Source organism: Genypterus blacodes, unplaced genomic scaffold (assembly GCF_046128005.1).
Source record: "Genypterus blacodes isolate CSIRO-AG114 ecotype Tasmania unplaced genomic scaffold, CSIRO-AGI_Gbla_v1 ptg000133l_1, whole genome shotgun sequence".
In the NCBI taxonomy this organism is placed as follows: Eukaryota; Metazoa; Chordata; class Actinopteri; order Ophidiiformes; family Ophidiidae; genus Genypterus; species Genypterus blacodes.
This window is the reverse complement of record NW_027466935.1, coordinates 1565044-1584317: the sequence shown is the minus strand read 5'-3', so window position 1 is coordinate 1584317 and position 19274 is coordinate 1565044. Positions and strand designations below refer to the sequence as shown.

At 44.9% G+C, this 19274-nt stretch overlaps 1 protein-coding gene across 4 annotated transcripts; it reads right to left on the bottom strand.

The window, feature by feature from the left end:
* Positions 1–997: 997 nt before the first annotated feature.
* Positions 998–18890, bottom strand: fubp3 (far upstream element (FUSE) binding protein 3). 4 transcript variants are annotated; one of them, XM_076163805.1, is made up of 19 exons: positions 18739–18890; positions 13637–13748; positions 12221–12254; positions 11971–12020; positions 11738–11809; positions 9920–9977; positions 9509–9671; positions 8941–9039; positions 8591–8695; positions 8390–8492; positions 7906–8006; positions 7488–7617; positions 4693–4853; positions 4323–4396; positions 4110–4189; positions 3624–3680; positions 3013–3069; positions 2752–2879; positions 998–2659 (listed from the first exon to the last, which is right to left on the bottom strand). In XM_076163805.1, the coding sequence occupies exons 1-19, from the start codon at positions 18835–18837 to the stop codon at positions 2651–2653; spliced, it is 1692 nt and encodes a 563-aa protein (XP_076019920.1). In that variant the 5' UTR covers positions 18838–18890; the 3' UTR covers positions 998–2650. The 4 variants fall into 4 exon arrangements, with proteins under 4 accessions (XP_076019920.1, XP_076019921.1, XP_076019922.1 ...); XM_076163806.1 differs by having other exon boundaries at positions 4110–4186; XM_076163807.1 differs by lacking the exon at positions 3624–3680.
* Positions 18891–19274: the final 384 nt, after the last annotated feature.

The window sequence follows — 19274 nt, the reverse complement described above, 5'->3', positions numbered from 1 at the left end:
TTTACACCCCAAAGTAAACACACACGCGTTGCCACAAACCCAAAGTGTGTGTTTAAAAGTCCAGTTTATAAGGACAACATGGAGCATGTTGCCTCTCAACCTCAGTCTGGGAATGATGGAGCAACAACTAAATTATTAGAGGGGCAACAATGGACCACCGGGCCGGACACGTCCACGGGGGCATGCAGCATGTTGCAGGAGAGGGGGGCGGGGGGGGGAGAGAAAAAGGAAGAAGAGGATCAAAATCAAGGGCTGGATTTGGAAACAGCTGCACCGGCATCAATACAGAGGCCAGTGTGGGGCCGAGCAGGGTCCGGTGAGGCTGCAGGCGCCCCGCTGAGCGCAAAGATGTGCACTGACAAAGCTGCATGGAGGGAGGAGGGGGGGGACACTCGCTGGACAAGGACCCCCAAGCGATGACGAGGAGGAAAGAGGATGATGGATCGTTTCTAGGGACCATGAGACTCAGACTTGGTTTAAATCCTCATGTCATCCATATAGTCAGAGGTTTGACTATTGAGTATAGGAAGCATTAGTAAGAGGACGGTGATGTTGGTCAGGTTACAGGAGCTTTAAAGTTTATTTTTGACAGGACTGTACACATGAATCAAAGTAGCCCTATTGATCAAACTGAGCATATTCAACATTTCCCTGCAGACTTTTCATTTCACCTTTAGAATACAGATACTCAATATTTCTTCTTTTCCTTCAAAAACAAATGAATAAAGAGTCACCAGTTGTCAGGATTTTAGGAGTAAATTTGCTTTCATAAAAACGTAGGAATGAGTGAGCGAGTGTCCACATCAGTGAAGACCTGCAGTCAGGGAGCAGAAGTGTCAACGTGGACAGACGAGACACATGTGGACAAATATTACACACAGGAGTGAACAATATGAATATCTGATGTTGGCCATTAAAAATGTTCTCATATTAACAATTTTCTTCTAAGTCATGCTGTGTTAATCTTAACTATAATGAAGTTATTCCACCATAAAAGAAGCTTCCGGGAAAATTTATTTGAATTTGAGAACTTGTAGACTTTAGAAAATATATTTTCTGCTTATAAAACATGAAAACGTACAGTTGAGACCTAAATCACCTCTATGCATCATGTTAGTATTCACACACACACACACTATAGAGATCTTAGGAAATGTTTCAGATGTCAAACTAAGAATATAAAAGACTTCACATTTCTAATGTCACAAAGCAAAATCATCTTAACATACACCACAAAGGTAGTCTTCATGTTTTTAATACATGGTTAACTGTACACATCAGAAAAAAACACCATAATTAGACATTTTCAAATTATATCCCTTTTCATTAAGAAATTATGTTAATACCAGAATGATTTTTCCATAACGATGCATCATTTATATTAGAACACACAAAGAAATAAAAACTGAATTAAAAAGGTTATTAGCATTGGACTGAGGCCGACGCCCCCCGCTGAGGGCTGGGCCGGAGCTCAGGGGGTGGGGGGGGCACCGGTGAACTGGGTGGTACATAAGACAAAAAGTTTTGATCATAATACTTAAAACATAAAAATTCTACAATTAATTATTACACAGGTAGAATTACAGGAGGGCTTAGCAGTCTTGAATAGCTCCCAGTACAGAACATACACAAAAATCTAGCACTTCTTATGTTTTCTCCATAACAAGATGCAACATCAAATTTCAAATCACACATTCACAATCTTTGAGCATTTTCAGTATGAAAAACAGAACAGAAAAAAAGAGGGACAATTTTCCCGCGACCATGATGATCACGGGAAAAATAATTTTCATATAAGTATATATATATATGAAACATATATATCTTAAATTAACAGTCAAATATATGAGCATATATACATAGTTTTACAAGGTAGCAAAGGCAAAAAGCTATTTGCAACATCCCCCTATATCCTATATCAGATCACTGTAATAAATTATCCATGATATTTCCATTTGTCAAAAGAAACAAAATCTTAAAACTACAAGTTAAAAGTGTCAAAATATTAGAGAACCCATCTTTGTTTCAAAAGTGAAATAAGATATTGCACCTTTTTTTTTTAAACCAGAGTACAATAAAATGACAATGAAAAACAGCATACAATGCACAACAGGAATTAAATTAGAATCCTTGCCATTTGCTGACATTAATCCTTTTTACCTTGTAACAAAAATACATTTGCTGTAACAAAACATCACAGTTTCATTTCACTGAATTATGTAAAAGGAAAACATTTTACACACTCTTTAAACATCTTATGACATAACAAAACCTATTCAAGACTGCTAAGCGCATAATTATAATTTCATTTCAACAGAAACTAGAAAAAAATAGATTATATTGCCTTTTGAAATGTTACAACTCTCGGGTACATTTTGGCGGTACAATCTGAGTCAAAAAGGAAAATATAGAAAACGAAAAACTGCTCAAGTCCAAAAAGGGATCCCACTATTCAAAATAAGTGTACATAAGTATTTAGTAACAAATAAATGTTCCTGATTTAGAAATATTACTTTAGCATATAAGTCACTCTACAGCTAGTGTTTCTCACTAAGAAAAAAGTCATCAAGGCGCTGCAAATCTAGAACCTTCTGTTAAAAAAGGTTTTCATCCTCTCAGTGATTCAAGTCTTTAACCAGGGCGTCGGCTCTTAATGATCCTGGAGGAGAGACAGCAGCAGCAGAGGGTTAATCACACTTCATATGAATATCATGCTTAGGTTCTATAGGTGTGTGTTTCTGCCCGTCTCACCTGAAGTCCTGGGGCTTGTGTCTGTTGTGCGCCCTGGTTAAAGTAGGCCAGAGGCTGTCTGTAGAAGTCAACCCAGGCGTTGTACTCGGGAGGGGAGGTCTGCTGGGAGCCCGGGCCGGCTGCCTGGCCTGCAGAGGAGCGACAACAGAAGAGGGAGGAGGAGGAGGAGGAGGAGAGGAAGAAGAAGACTGCACTTAATCAACAGCTCGTTACTCTTAATTCAGCTGCAGTCAGTATAGATAAAGTAAGTAGGTACTCAACCCCAGGCTTTGCTGTACTCAGACCCGGTGCTCTGGGCAGCTTGTTGGCTCTGCTGACCTGTAAGCACACAGGAGATCACCACAGACAGTTTAAGTGCTCAGTATATTTAGATTTCACTCCGTCTTACAACAAACAAAACACAAATGAGAAATGCTGCAGGCGATTAAAAATAAAATAAGCATTCATCGTCTTAATCAAAGTACAATGCAAGCAAGTTTATTCATAAAGTACATTTAATATACAAGATAAACCAAAGTGCTTTACAGAGGATAAAAGCAGATACAAACAGATCCAAAGTGCTAAAACAAATCTAAAAAAAAATACAATTAAGAATACTTTTAAAAAAAAAAAGTAAAACTGAAGATTTAACGGGCGAGGAACTGTACTTCCTGTTTCGTACGTTTGCCTCCTTCAAGGACAATTCAGGGTTTAGGGATACAGTACACAATTATTTGCTATAAACAAACACACATGTAAGTTAGAGTGTAAATAATATTAACAGTAGAGTCATTTCAATTTTCCCTGCAGCTTTGACACTAACACACTAAAGTGAGGAGGGGGAGGGGGAGGTGATCAAACGGGCGAGTGTTCCATTTCTCCCTGACACTTGCCTAGCTTTTTGTAATACTGCTCCCAGTCCATCTGGCCCGTCTGGGATCCATTGTGACCTGAAAGCAGACGCAGATAAGGGCGCGTGAGCGAGAGAGCGATTGGCTCCCCCCCCCCCCCTTCCACCTTACGAGCCATTCCTGCTCGTAATCATTCCCATCGACGTCAAAATAGTGGACGTTCCCAGCGTAGGGAAGAGTGCGTTCGGGCCACGGGGAAACGTGGACTTTCTCACAACATAATGGCCTGCAAACGTTTTACACACCGCAGCAATGTGACAGGCTGTGGTGAAACCAGCTCCGATTTGTACACAAACGGAAGGGAAACTTGTTTCTCCTTTTTTGTGTTTATGTCCGTTTTGTTCCGTTGTTGCATTGTTAAGTGAGGAATACAATCTCTTATTGTTATGGTGAGCGTCTCTAGTCTGGGGGTGGCAGGATCGTGCCCACAAGCCTCTATTGAAAACATTCACTGGCATGTTAACTTACTGTGGTCCTGCTGGCCTTGAGGCTGCCATATCTGAAATGTTGTACCCCAACCTCCGGTCATGAACGTCTGGGGGCCACTTCAACACAAACAAACAGACACAAGATGCCAGCGTGAATAATCACTTTTTAAAGCCTTTCCAATGACTCCTTATGTGCCGTGGGCCGGCAGCGCTCGCTTTTATATGGCGAGGAGGAGGAAGAAGAGGCCCTTACTGCTGCGGAGGAGTGGTTGGTCCTTGGCTGTACGGATTCATGCCGAAGTTGCTGTTGCCTCCCATTCCTGGGCCCTGGAGCAGACAGAGAGAGCGAGAGAGCGAGAGAGAGACCACACTTGCGTTTAAAAAGGAGCCAACAGGCAAGGTCAGAGGGCAGGGCCGACCGCTGATGCACTCCATTAAGTCCATTTGATGGATTCTTCATGTTTAACCCCTGGTGACATCCTGCTGGCCACCAGGACCACAGGAGCCTCGCTCGCCCCGGCAGCTCCCCGCACCGACATGTGCTCATGAATATAGGGCCCAGACAATAACTTTTTTTTTTCGAAGGGGGAAGGGGAGGGGTGACCAGACCCCAGACCACCTACCCCAATTCTCTCATCGATCAGCTGACGGGCCTTTTCCAACTGCTGCGGGGTGCCACGGATGGAGAAGATGCGCACGTTGGGGTCGGTGTTGGGCGGCGGGTTCCTCTGCAGCTCCACGTGAGCGCGGGACTGCTCTTTGATGTTCTTAATGGTCTCGCCGCCTGCAAAGACATCGACAAGGACCTTCCAATAAGTAAAGCAATCAAATATGGGGTTTAATACATAGCCAAACAAAGAACCTTAAAGCTGGAGCGAGCGTACACTTGCACAGTCTGCGCGTCGGCGCCGAGTCGCTCCACCGAGAGGCTGAGGCGCCGCTACCTTACGAGACGGCGGCATGTGTCCTGCCACTTTATCTACCATTCTCTGTTAACATCCGTGCAAATCGGGAAACAAAAAGGGGACATCTCCTGCGCACCGGCCCACCCCCAAACCCCCCGCTCCTCCGAATCAGATGCCAGCTTCCCGACGTGTGGGGAGAGCAATTACAACCAGCAGGAGAAATGAAACATTGCCGGCAGGAGAAAAGGGCCGAAATTGAAGCGTATCCTCCTTCTGGGAGCATCGTTTGTCTCTTTTAGCGCCTTTTCATTCTTGACTCCGTGTTGTCCTCTGTGATGAGGAGAGGGAGTGGATGGGGGGGGGGGGCACGCAACCGCCAAGCCCACCCCACCCCTCCCTGGTGCCCATTTGAAGGGGAAAGGCTGAGGGTGCTTCCCGGGGGGGGACACCGGGGCTGTCCCAACATCAATTACACATTTGTTCACTTGTGGCTGACACTCGGATGACCCTGGCTGACCCCGGAATGAAAACGCTCATCAAAAACCTCTCCTCCTCCCGTCGCCTATCCCTTGCTGCCAACAGACTGCACATGGGCCATTAACCCATTGTCAACCAAATGAAACTTCTGCCTTAATGAAGCCATTATGAGCTCTTCTAGTCAGACAGCAGAGAGCAATGAAGACCCCGACTATTCATTTCATGGACTGGGCTGTAGTGAGGACAGATAATACGGGTCTTATTAATGAGACTGGTTTAGTGAGGTGGAGAAAAGGAGGGGACACAAAAGTGCAACTGGTGACGGCATTCAGGGCGAAGCAAAGGGGACTGGTTAGGTGCTGGTGGGATGAAATGGGGGAGAGAAAAAAAAGGGCCTCAAGGGAAAAACAACATTAGCAGAGTCTAACTGCACATTTACACCCAGCAGGTAACAGAGGGACATCGATTTAAATGAGGTTTATACTAGATATGTCTGAATATATGCCTCTGTTCAAGTCTAAATCTTTCATTGTTGGACATGCGGTTGGATATATAAATCTACAGAACATTCCAAGTCATTTTGTGTCGCAACTCATCTGGATTATCTCATAATTCCACCTCTTTCTACTGTAGTGTTTAAAATGAAGTACAAGCAAAACAAATAAATATTTTAACAGCAGCAGACTTTAAGACACCTTCAACAAAGAGGTTAGATTTGGTGCCTGGATGTTTTGCTTTACTGACACTAAAAATGATCCAAAGTGGACAGAACAGTGTGTAAAGATGGTGGGAGTTCAGTCATGATGTCGATTTGGATCCAGGAATGAATCCAAATATTCCTCGACTCATATCAAGAGATCATTCTGACACCTAAATCCTTTTGGGACGTTGGTGCTTCTCTCTTTATTAACACATAGATCACAGATTCTACTTTCATCATAGGCTGAAATTAGAAATGAGACTTTGAGCCATTATGAAACTTCAGGATTTTGCAGAGAACAAATGAAACTATTACATCTATTCTAAAGTGTGTGTGCTGCACTGAGTCCAGCCTGTCCTTAAGTTAAGGCAGGTTGGTGGGTGGCTTGAATCGTCAAGCCGTGTGTGTGAGTGTGAGTGTGTGTGTAGGGGGTCAAAACAGAGGGGCAATGGGCTACATATGGCATCGTAAAGATATTAATCACTGCATCCTTTAAGGGGCGGCTGACAGCACCCAGACCCACCGCCATCTCCACCATATTGGCCCACTTCATATGCTAATGCGGGGAGAGGGGGACGCTACGCCCAGGTTTATTTGTTTCCCTCGCCCCACTACATGCACAAAAGCCACTTGACATTTCTATTGCCATGTTTTTATCTTAGGTAAAGAGGGGGGGCCCCCCCCCCGGCCTCTGACCCCGCCCACCGCTGCACGCACGCACGCACACACAGACACGGGAGGAGACATGCGCGCACTCATAGCACACACACACACACACATACAGAGCTCCCTTCCAACGCAATGGTCAATGACTTTTAAATAGCTGGCAATAGAGTGGGCATGAATAGCCAATAAGCTAATTCCTCCTATTCATTCCCTCGCCGCACTCTATTGGGCTGAAAGACCCTCATTAGGTGCCAGGCAGCCTTCCACATGATTGAGGGCTGTTATTATGCACCTTTAACAATTAATGTCACATTACACGCATTATCCCCGTCATTAAGCCTTTAGTGAAACCAATGAATGCCACTTGTGCTATATACATGAGCCCTGGAGGGAGAATAGGAGGGTGCTCACTCAGCCACCCCCCCACCCCTTCTCATCAGTTTCACGCAGTGGCAGGACACCACATGGCGTTCATCAGTTATGAAAGGGAGCGGCGAGTCGGCCAGACTGTGTTTGGATCGTTCCATATTAATAAAATCGTTTCTGCTGAGGCTCACAGGAGAAAAATTTGTCAAAATGTTCACGAGTCGCGTTTTAGCTTCAACAGGTCTTTTAAATCAGATCCACATCAGGTTTAGCTCATGAGGTCACACGTTCTTTGTTTCTTTACCTTTGCCGATCACCAGGCCGCACTTGTCGGCAGGTACCGCGTATGTCACCTCCTGCAGCCCGCCAGCCCCGCCCATGTTGCAGTCGCCTCGCCCCCGGCGGCTCATCATACCGCCGAAGCCATCGCGCTCCTATGCGGGGACGGAAAGAGAACAAAGAGCCACGTCAGGAGCTGAGCAGAGCTTTAATTCATATGGTTGCAAATGGCTACACAAAAACTCTTTCCAAGACGGGAACACGCTTTCATCTTTATACCAATACATCACTAAATGTTTAACCTGGTGTGTGTGAGGTGTACACAAAGAATCCTGCGCCGTTACCATCTCACTATACTGAAACAAACTCACTTGAACTGATGTGTGTGGATAATGTGTCTGATAGATAAGGTAACTATAGGGTGTGATTAGATTCACACACACCTGTGCAGTTTGAACCAGCTCGTTGATGAGGTGGACGGCGTGGTGGCAGTGGTCGGGCTGGCCCATCACCTGGGCGATGCGCTCCGGGCTGACGCCATCATCTGCACGACAAAGGCAAGGACAAGCAGAGCGTTCAGTACTTTAGGACAAGAGAGGAACACAAGCACATGGACTCAAGTGTTACAAACACACATCACGATGAATAGGAAGAGAAAGCCTGGTGATGTTTATAAGCTGGCAGGTTTGGATTTCACAGCCGAACTGAGAGGCAAATAAGAGGACAAATGTTCTATTTCTGGATGCTGTGGATGGCAATAAACATCAATACCTTCAAAGAAAGCATGACATGAAAAGGTCTCAATGGGCCGTTTTTATTACTTACATTCATTCTTCAGACTGGTCATGTTTCTTGGGTCAATCGAGTATGTAGGAAAAATGCTATTAAACAAATCATTAAAATCTGACTAAACTGACTCAAACTGACCTTGTTTGAACTGGATCCTGACCCCGGCATCATTCTGAATCTTCTTGATCATCTCGCCGTTCCTGCCGATGATGATGCCAACAGCAAATCTGGGCACGACCACCTGGGGGGACAGGGGGGGAAGGAATTCAAGTGAATTCATGAGAATTGTGAAACTAAACGAGTCAGCCAGGTTATCCGGCATTTGTAGAGCGGCCTTACATCCAGGCTGCTTCCTCCAATTTTGGATCCAAAGTCTCCTCTTCCAACTCTGAACTCTCCTTGGTCCTTATCCCGGATGAGTTTCCCCACAAGTTCACGAGCTTGCTGAGGAGAACAATGCAGACCACAGCAAAGTCTTTACGATAAACAATAATGGCGTTTACACAGGACACTGCCTTAAGCGTGCGTCTATGGTATTAGGTGTGCTTTAGTATTGCATGCGTAAATACTGCCCAGGGTAGAAATTCTCCTGCTTTTCCAATGTTTCCATGGCACATTAAGCACACAATGTGAAAAAATTGGGTGTAAACTGTAGAGATGTCGGCACACACAGCTCTTTAGAGACCGACCTGCACTTTGTGGGGTTCCCCTGAAATTCTGAGGGGCTTGTCCGCTCCGGTGGGCATGGGGTCATCCTGAATCATTATCATCTGCACTCCGGTTCTCTCCTGCAGGGGGCGGAGCAAAGAACACAGACAGAACTGTTACCGGGGTTTCAAATGCCCGTTCACACTGTGGGAGCGCCGGATATTTTGCCAACTCCCCAGGAACAGATTTGTCATTGTCATATTTGTGACAGATGCAGACCAAGATGTGTGTTCACCGCTGCTCAATGTGAAATGTTTCAAGTGATTAAAAATGTAGTTGATTGCTAGTACTTTCTTTCCTTTCAATAAAGTACCTGTAACCCTTCTGTTAGTGTGCAGTCGAAAATCATTCATGCTCATAATGATTCAATTTAAATGACTTACAACCAGGGTATTTTTAATGCTTCGATTAAGAAATGTTCAAATAAACCCAATAATCATACTCGGAAATGTACATCTGATCTTTCGTACATATTTTGTTCAGTAATCAGGTAGTATTCATAGGAGGACATGTTTACAGGATACAAACAGATCTCATATAATCGCAGACCTGCAGTTGTTTGATGGTTTCTCCTCCCTTGCCGATGACCAGACCGACTTTGTTGGCAGGGATCAGCATCTGCTGGATGGCGCTGTTGCCGTCCATCTCGCTGTGGAAGCCCGGGCCGTACCGACACTGCTCCACGATCTCACTCAGAAGCCTCTTGGCCTGCCTGAGGGACACACACATGCGTTTGTCAGCACATATACAGATGCCACACAACAACTCTGCTGCCTCACATTTCTCTTCGTCACATGTGAAAGAAAGAGGTCTTCAGGTGATTCAGTAAATGATTAGGGAAAAGTGAAAGGACTCTTCACTGCTAATAGGGCATGACCTCAAATTTTAATTCATCACTTTGCTAACGCACGGCCCTGAGGTGTTTTGTTTGTGGCCTTTGTGTTTATCTTTGGGACTTACTCGATGTTCTCTGGGCTCCCGGTCAGTGTACAGGGCCGGTCCAACATGCCTCCACTATCTGTAAGGAGAGAAGGGCAGGAATCAGATACTGTACAGCCTAGAAACTGTAGTTGTAGTGGCCCATCCTGCTCCCCTCCACAGCAGGGAGGTGTCACATCTTATGTAACCCTAGTAAACGGCGTTTTGTCACGTGTACGACGAGACTTAGTGACTTTACTTTCAATAGCGATGCCATCAAATCAAAGTGATGTCATCCAAAACCAGTTACAACAACGTCACACGTCTCCATTTCTAAATCTACTTCATCTTTTGGCTCTTACGTTACAAGCCATTATCAAATTTAAAGCTCAAATGCAAAACTACTTCTTCTGGCAGATGCAAACTAACTCTAGGGGTTTACCGGCTGTAAATTGAGCACTCAATAGAACAAAAGACCGACAGTGATCAAGGCAAAATGTATCACATTTAACAAACGCTCTGATAAAGCTTTTGTTGGCAGCTGGAATTGCAAGGTGGTTGGTTTTACGAGTAAATCAGTGGTTGCGGTGCATCTTGCACGACTTCTATCATGCCATTACCTCTGCTGGCTTGGACGTTTGGTTGAGCCACTGATGATACAGGCTCTCGGGGGAACCATGTCCATGAGGGAAGGTTTGCATGGCCTGGCCAAGAGAGCCAACTGCTGCTCCACTCCTGTTTCACGCCAACACTTTGTCGCCTATGTTCTTGTGCGCTAGTGCTCCAACCATCTGCTGATCCTTGATATCGTTTAAACACTTTTAATCTTGCTCTGCTTTCAGCCAAAGCAGTCTCCAACTCTAATTCTTCTTTTTTAGCTTTGATTCTGGCTAAACCTAAACTCTGTTGTTTTAAGGCGGCCTCGTGTTGCTCGAGCTGTTGCCTTAAGGAGGCTTCTTCTAACTCAAATTGGCGCTTTGCCTTCAGTGCTGCGGTCCGTTCGAGCAGGGCAGCGCGTTCTGTCTCTGGTTTAGCAAGTGTTGACAAAGTTTGTGACGCCGTCGATGCATGACTCTTTTGAGATACAGATGGGCGGGTGCGCCTGCTACCAATGACGCCAACCTGCGAAACACTGTCACACGGTTGAACTGAATCTTGCGAGCCACTATCTTCCTCTGGCATTTCCACTTTTGCTGGTGCCGCTTGCACAGCATCAATCCAAACTTGTGTCATTTTCATGAAATCTCCAATTTTGTGTGGAAACCAATTATATTGATCTCCGTCAGCCATCTTGTCTTGGGGATACCGCCAAGGGATTCGCTGCCGTCACCAGACAATGCTTGCGAGGGTTTACGTTTCCTTTTCTGAGCATCTGACCAACTCCTGGCCACGTATACTCGCTCAGCTTAGCTTTGTGACTAAATGTCGCGGCACACAAAGCTACGAAGTCAAACGCAACGTCAAGAAAACTGCTGCTTCTAATGTGGCATACAACAGTGTCAGACTCCAAAGCCACTTAAATAAACAACAGTGATGCCATCCAAACGAACCAAGTTACAACAATGATGTCATAGCTATACAAATGTTGAGGAAACAAATAAGATGATTAACGGAAAACACTATTCAGCTAGTTCTTGCACTAATCCTTTATACAGGTACAGAGTGTGAATATTTATCCATCCCTCCATGTTCCAAAGCAGCTGATAAGTAAATATGCACACTGGATTTCTCTACAAAAACTTGAAAATCTCATTCTCATAGGCCACTGTGTGCTGACGTTGTGCCTCTTAGATATCCCGAAAACACACTATGGTAACATTGGACTGCAATAGGAGGTTCAGATAATACGGCACAACTTACCGGCAGCAATCTGGATCTTGCAACCCGATTCCAGCTGAATTCTTGAGATCTGCTCCCCTCCCTTTCCGATGACTGCGGGTGATAAGAAGGGAGAGTGTGAAAAGGAAAGTTTTTAGCTTTTGAGAATTACAAATGAGCCCCAGGCAACGGCCCCAAACTAAGTGGAATGTCAATACTGATGATTACCATGTCAAATAGTAGTACTGCCTACGGTCAATAGAAGGGCTACTTACTAAATCCCACCATCTTATCAGGCACTTTGTAGTCTTCTGTTCCAAGAGCCCTGTGAGAGATCAGGCCATGATCGATTTAAGGAGAATCAAGAGACTTATGTTATAGTTAAAAAAAAAAAAACTACAAATCTTCAATTACGATTCTTTAAATGTCAAACAATGTAACCTAAAGGATGACAAACAGCTTAACCACGGACAGACTTACCATTAAGTGCATTAATATGAAAACATAAGGGTTTGCTCCGCTCACCTTTGATGTACCATTGCCCCGAGGTGGTTCCCCACTGGGAGGAAAGGGAAGGAGAGGAAAGCAAATGCATAAGCACATAAAAAATACCAAAAGATCAAAAAAAACATTAACCTTCTGCTAAACTCAAAACAGTAACAAGTGAAGCAGCAAAAATGAGGAAGAATGAGTCAGGGACTAGAGGGGACGGAAACAGATGGAGGCCCGTCCTGCCAGTCTGCAGGTTGGTGTCTGACCCACAGCAGGGGGCGTGGGGGTGGGCAAAGAGAGAGAGCGAGGCAGCGTCGGGTCACTGGCTGCTGGTGCCGAATTGAATTTTTGACAGGTAGTGCCGAGCAAGGGTCCTGCAGGGTCACTGGAGGATGTGTCCCGCCTCGGACCTGAACACCCGAGTTGATATCTAGCGGGCTCAATCAATTTTATGGCTTTTTGCACCGATTCCACTTCTTCTGGAAAGGCGCTGGGGTTAACGCTCGAGAACGGACGGCTATGAATATAAAAAACCCACGTACAGGGACCGTGCCGGAGTGCGTGTTTGTGTACTTATTCAGGGAGTGAAACGTCAAAAAGGTAACTACAGTGCGACACAGGTAATATGTGCCATTAGTGCAACCTTGAATGAGAACGACGGAGGACAAGTAAGGCGAGCGACAGACGAACCTAAACTGCATACAATCTGTCGATGCATTCAGGGCTGAAATATCATAAAACTACTGTGACAAGATAAGGAGGACAAGATAAATGACTTATGCTTCCATTTCCTGGGGTCTAAAATGGGCCGAGCCCATTTAGTTTGCAAGGCAGCGAACAAGACCTCTCACAGCATTGCAATGTCAGATTTTTAATTTGATAGTCGGTCTCACCGCACAAATTTGATGAATTAACTCGGGGTGACGATGCAACAAAGATGGAATCAGCAGGGAAATTAATGCTTTTTTTATCGTATTAGTATCATATTTCAGCAAAGGATTTTCCCCTTTAATGCAACCCATTAAAGCAGCAGCCCGTAAGGTAATGGAGGGGGTGTGAGCGCAGAGAAAGCCTCCTACGTGCTGCACCCTAGTCCAGCCTCCACAACTCCTCCCACCCGACAACTTGAGACATGATTGACAATTCAGGAAGTCCCCCCCCCTAGTGGTGAGTGGTGGCATTTTTGGGCCTCACTCGGTTTCTCCTGCATCAGATTCGATTAATAGGTAATATTAGTAGTATCCAAGGACATGCAGAGATGTAGCTATATTTTGAGTAGGACTACATGAGCATAAAGGCTCCTCAAACTTTTGACAATCTAGTTTCATGAATAACATCTGTACCTGGTGTAGACAGTCCTAAAGCCATCTGAAGGAATGCTTTCGAGCAAAAATATGTGAATACATTCATGCGTGTGCATGTGTGTGTGTGTGTGTACCAGAGGCCTACCTCCATTGTCAAGCGAACGTTTCTGGCCTCCGAAGCCGTAGAGGGAGGGGTCAATGACTGGAGATGAATTGCTCATGTTGGGCATCTGGTCCCCTCCCATCTTGGCAGCCATCTGGAGACACGGCACCGCCAGACAAGGAGAAGAAAAGGTGATAAGTAGATATATCATGAATCTCTTTGAACTACAAGTTCCCTGTCCCGAGACATCGTCCTACAGAAGCCCCCTAACCCCTTCCTATGCTTCGGAACAGCTGTGATCGTCAAGACATAATTGTTTCTAAGTTGAGCCAGGAGACGAGAAGTGATTGGACCTTTCCTGCGCAGGCATCATCTGGGACGACCTGTCTGAGGAGCCATAGATGACAAACACATTTTACAGACGGCTACATTACTAGTTCCAGTCCCATATAGAAGACTCCCTTTCAGACACTGTTCTCAATTAGTCTCTGGGTTGTTACTGTCAGTGTTGCGTTTCATCACAGCTCTTTGTTCCTCTTGTATACTGAAAAGTCGGCTGCGAGGTTAAGCCTTGACCCACTATTCTGTTGTGAAAAGTTTTGCCTTTTACAAACACTAATAAGTACACTGCTGCAGGGGGGAGGCGCAGGTGGCCACTCTGCTTGCGTTCCAGCTGATTCAACCGTTGCTGTTTTTCCTCTGCACATCAGCAATTCATGTGTGTTCCATTGTCAGCACACAGCGCTAATTTTAATGACTGAATTAATCAAACGATGACTAACAGTTGCATCAAGTTATTCCGGTTGCCTACAGCGGGAAAGGAAAATTCCAACAAATCAAACAAGCTAGTCGTTAGTCATATTTGCAGAGGCAGCAGGTAGGTGGGTATGTAGGCTTGTGATCAGCTGGGGACCGTTTTAATTACCCGATCTCCTAAGTCTCAGCTAATTGCTAATGTTCACGCGCTATACACAATTAGTGAATGAGCTTTTACAGTGTAGCACAAAGTCAGCTCAGTTCTAGAACTCATTAGCCGACATAAGGCGAGAAACTTGGTAAAGAACCTTTGTTTGTGCTCCGCTCATGGCCCGCAGACTTTTTTGGCAACCTCAAACACGCATTTCAACTCGTTTCCCCGAGCGCTGACGGAGCCTCTCAAACGTGTCCTGCACATTTACATCTGTGTACATGTTTGGCTTTTAGCTGAGCTGTAATGCAATGTCTGAGCGAACATGACTACAAAGCTGCTTTCAAAATTAGCCACTAGCGCCCAAAATAGCAGCTCGTGTTTGCCACTGATGGACATTTCAAATCTTAAATTATGCCGCACAACACCATGCTGACTGCAATTTCCACTCCCTGTTAATCTACCACCTTTCCTTCCATAGTTAAGTATAGCGTTTCAGAAAATTACACAAAATTGAGATTGCTGCCCGACTTGAATTTTTTTTTGTTGCAATATGAAAATACAATGACGAACAAATTAGAGGCTTCAATCTCAGACGGGGATCATTATCTACTTCGGAGCAACCGCATGAAGGGAGGACTGGAGCTGAAATGAGGGAGGAAAGCAGGTGTGAGGCAGCACCGTGACGCCACAGGTACATAGGGCTTTCATGCAACATCGAGTGGTTTGTGGACAAAGTCAAGACCCTGGAGCATACTGGAAATCCATCTTTCCAAGTTTCCAAATCATTTCCTAATGGCTGTGTGTGTCTGCACTAAAATCTCCCTGTGTTTGCTGCTCAGAGTGATCGTACGGCACTTTTCCCTGGCTTCCGTCTGCCTTGTGATTAAGGTTGAAACGTGAGTAAAAAATTAAATGAACTCTTGTTGAGGACGAGAAAGGCATGGAATGGGTTACGCACTGAGATTAAAATACAATGGATTGAAGATGTTTGAGTAATTTAACTTATAAACAATTGAGGGGGGCCGAGGGGGGGGGGTTAATCATGCAATGTTTGTACTTGCGTCAGGGCAAAGGCAGCCGTTGGTGTTTCTACCTTTTCTTGCCGACCCTCCCGTAACATTCTCCCCCGATAATTTACCCTGGCCGCACTCATTACCCCTCAAAAGTACACCGTGTGAGCCATGTTGGAATAAAGTGGGCAAATCTCCCGATTTGCAAGCACGGCTTGTTGCCGACAGTGATGGTTGCTTCTTCCGCAGGATACAAATGGCTTTTGGAATTTGAAAGGATTTTCGCTTCATTAATGATGTCATTATGGAGGGTTGCTAGGGTGGTTATATTCATGTCAACTGTGAAATCATTCATGATATAATTATGGGGGGGTGTTCATGTCACCACTCCTATAATTTGGTAACAGACAAAAAATAAACTTCTAATTTTACATGTATGAAATGGAAAGCACCACATGCAAATGTTGGAGCCCTGAACGGAGCGCACGCCACACACACACACCCTTTCCTGTTAACGTTAGCCAATTCTGTCAAGTTTGCATTCGAGCTTAAGTGCCACATATTTTCCATTGTGTGTGTGTGACATCATTCATGATGCGGGTTGCTGGGGTGGTTATATTCATGTCAAGTGTGACCTCATTCAAGACGTCACTACGGCAAACTGTTTATTCTATAGCAGAAACCCCTCAGGGTCCACTGAGGCTTCAGCATGGCAAACACCACTGTGGACTGTGGAGCTGCTTCTGTAACTTATTAAAGACCGTCTTTGCTACACAAATCTGCAAAAGGCTCTCTGTGATAAAACATGTACTAAAAAATAACAAATGCCAAGTCCCATCACTAGTTTTTTGCATATTTCAACGCATTAATGAACTGGCTAGTGGTGTTCATGTTACCACAGCCAGGCTGGGAACTTGCACAACTGAAAGTCATTATGATATCTAAATATAGGCTACCGCTGCAAATATCAACAAACGCTGTCACCAAAGACAGATGTCGACTCCTGGGCACCAAAGACACGTGCTCTTGCACTAACTTAAGTGTGACAGTCACCAAACAAGAGGGAGCTCCTCCTGCCCTCGCCCATGCTGTCATTTCTGTCAGACAGCTATTTGAGGCATTGGTGGCTGGCTTAAGTCTGTGCATACTAACACACCACAGCACAGCAGAGCATCAGAAGCTGCCAACACTGATGCCACAGACAAGTTTGACAACTTGACATCCACCCCTGTGTGCTGTTGATTTGCACCTCTCCAAAAATCACAAAAGTGTTTGCCTGATTAGTTTACCAGAAGGGGATCGTCTGAGCTCAAACTAATAACAGAAAAAACACACAAAAAGGCCACTTGGACATGAAAATGAGAGTCGCACTGTGGCAGCATGCCGAGACCTTAACGTGTTGATAATGCAAATGATCGTAGGTATTTTTAGCATCTGAAATTGACCAGATCAGCAAGTTTCGGCAACACTACAGGTGCTTAGGTGACGCTAAGGCACACACACATGGACCCGCCCAAAAACCAGTTCAGCGAAAACGGGATTGTCACAGCGACTCATGGGCTGACAAGTTACTCATCCCGTGTAATTGTTCTGCAAATAAAAAGCGTTATAATGTACGAGGCAGTGCGTACTGAAGCAGTTCCTATCTAAATGACAGCGAGACAGACGACTACAGCTCGATTGAAGGGGAACAAACACCTCGCACAACTGTGTAAACAAGTCTGTGCAGATTATATTCAGTGCAGTTTCAAACGAAGAGGCTGAAATGAACCTACCAGTGCGGGTGGCAGCTGGTACTTTTGACAAATGTGCGATTATCTGAATTAGGACTGTACACACAGCTATAAAAAAAAAAGAAAAAAGGAAGGGAAGCTTAAAGTGGTTTTAAAGGCCTTATGAAATAGTCTCCAAATGGAACAAATAACATGCTTTTGCCATTTGCTTGTCCATGTGCATTCAGTATTTGAACCGTTTTGGTATGCAAGCTATTACTTAAGGCAGGAATGTAGCTGCATGCACATCATGAATCCCCTTTAGTCAAATATATAACACTTTCCCAATCACAAAAATAGATTTGAACACAATGTTTGGATCAGCATGCAGGCATAACTCTAATTAAAGGTAGGTATTTGCAGAACAGTCATACAAACGAGGGTTAACAATTCGAAGGTGGGCTACAGTAACAGATTTAGGATAAGTTTAACACAAAAGGTAATTGAGACAGCTGGAGTCTTCTAAAGAGACTATTTATACAGGTAGAGAACACTAATCCAGACTACAGGAGCACATGCTCACTGTGGCATCTGTTACGACACACTTTCAGTAAATTTACAACAAATGTGCAGGTTGTATTTGTTCGTGATATTTCAGCGCTATTTCGCAGTTAGTACGTGGAAAAACCCCGTGTGTACTCCAGAGTGGGGGGGTCGAGGGGCTTATTTGACCAGATGACGTTACTATTACATGGCCTAACTCCAATGCTGCCTGCCAGGACACTTGGTAGCCAACTCGCTAAGCTAGCTAACACAGCCTCCAATGACAACCAATATTAATCACCGTGCCGCAAAACGTCATAAAGAACAGCTTCTGTAGACTTCAAATGAACTACAAGGAATAATGTCTTGCACTTCGTGTGTTTACGACGCAAAGCTTCTGTGTCCCTTCAACTGCAGCAATAAGCAGTTTTTATACCGCGGCTAACTTCGCTCAAAACCAGCGAGTTCATTTTTTGACAGCGTGTCAGAAGTTGAGACGGCGTTTAACTTAAGTTTAAGCTTCGTCCCCGGGCTAAATGTCAGGCTTCACGGGGCCGAGGCGAGCTGCAAGTGTCCCAACTTGTTGTAGTAAGTTAGCAAGCTAAGCTAACTAACTTCTGTGACTTGACAACAGGTTGCAGTATGTCGCCTTAACTTAGTAAAGTTACATAAACTTCGACATAATATGAGGCCTTTATTTTTGGCGACAGTACTCGACGCGGCTGGTCGTTGTGACAGTCTTGGCACTGTTTGTGAAGGACCTTTATGTCCGTGTAAACTCTAATCTGCTCGCACAGCTATGCTCTCTGCTACTTAGCGCTAGCCAGCTAGCTTCGCTGTGTGCATGAGGACTGTTTGGAGCAGGGGGGTCCTGGGTGCGCCGGAGCAAAGTCCCGCTCCGCACCGCGTCGAAACACGACATTTGTGGCCCCAAAACATGTAAGGTGTCTTCGCTGAACAGGGATTTACCTGTCGGACACGGCGTAACGCGTCTGCGAAGTCATCTTTCGTTCCGGGCTGAGCCACCGAGGCCTGTCCCTGAACCAGCTCCGCCATCATCATCATCATCCGCCTCGGCAGCTGAGAGCCACACTTTAAAAAAAGAGCAGCACACGTGCCAGGCTCCAGCTCCGAGAACCACGTGATCTCGCGAGATCAGGAAAGCCCACATACTTACCGTCATATGATATATAATCAGCTAATAACCTGGTAATTGATCCCAATCTCTATCTTATTAAGCCAATAAAATACACTTTTATAATACTGCACTGCATTTATATATATATAATGTTAAGATTGTAATGCCAAATATAAAGACACACCACATCACACGTTAGCGCAACAAACAATCCCCATGTTTTATTGTAATTCTCATGTCCCTCACCACTATACTTGCCTGTGTGTGTGTATGTGTATAGACCCGGGTCCAATGAGCACCATCTCTCCGATCGCCTCCAAACCTGCTAGAAACATTGTTCAGGGGTTCAGCATTTGCATCAGGTGTT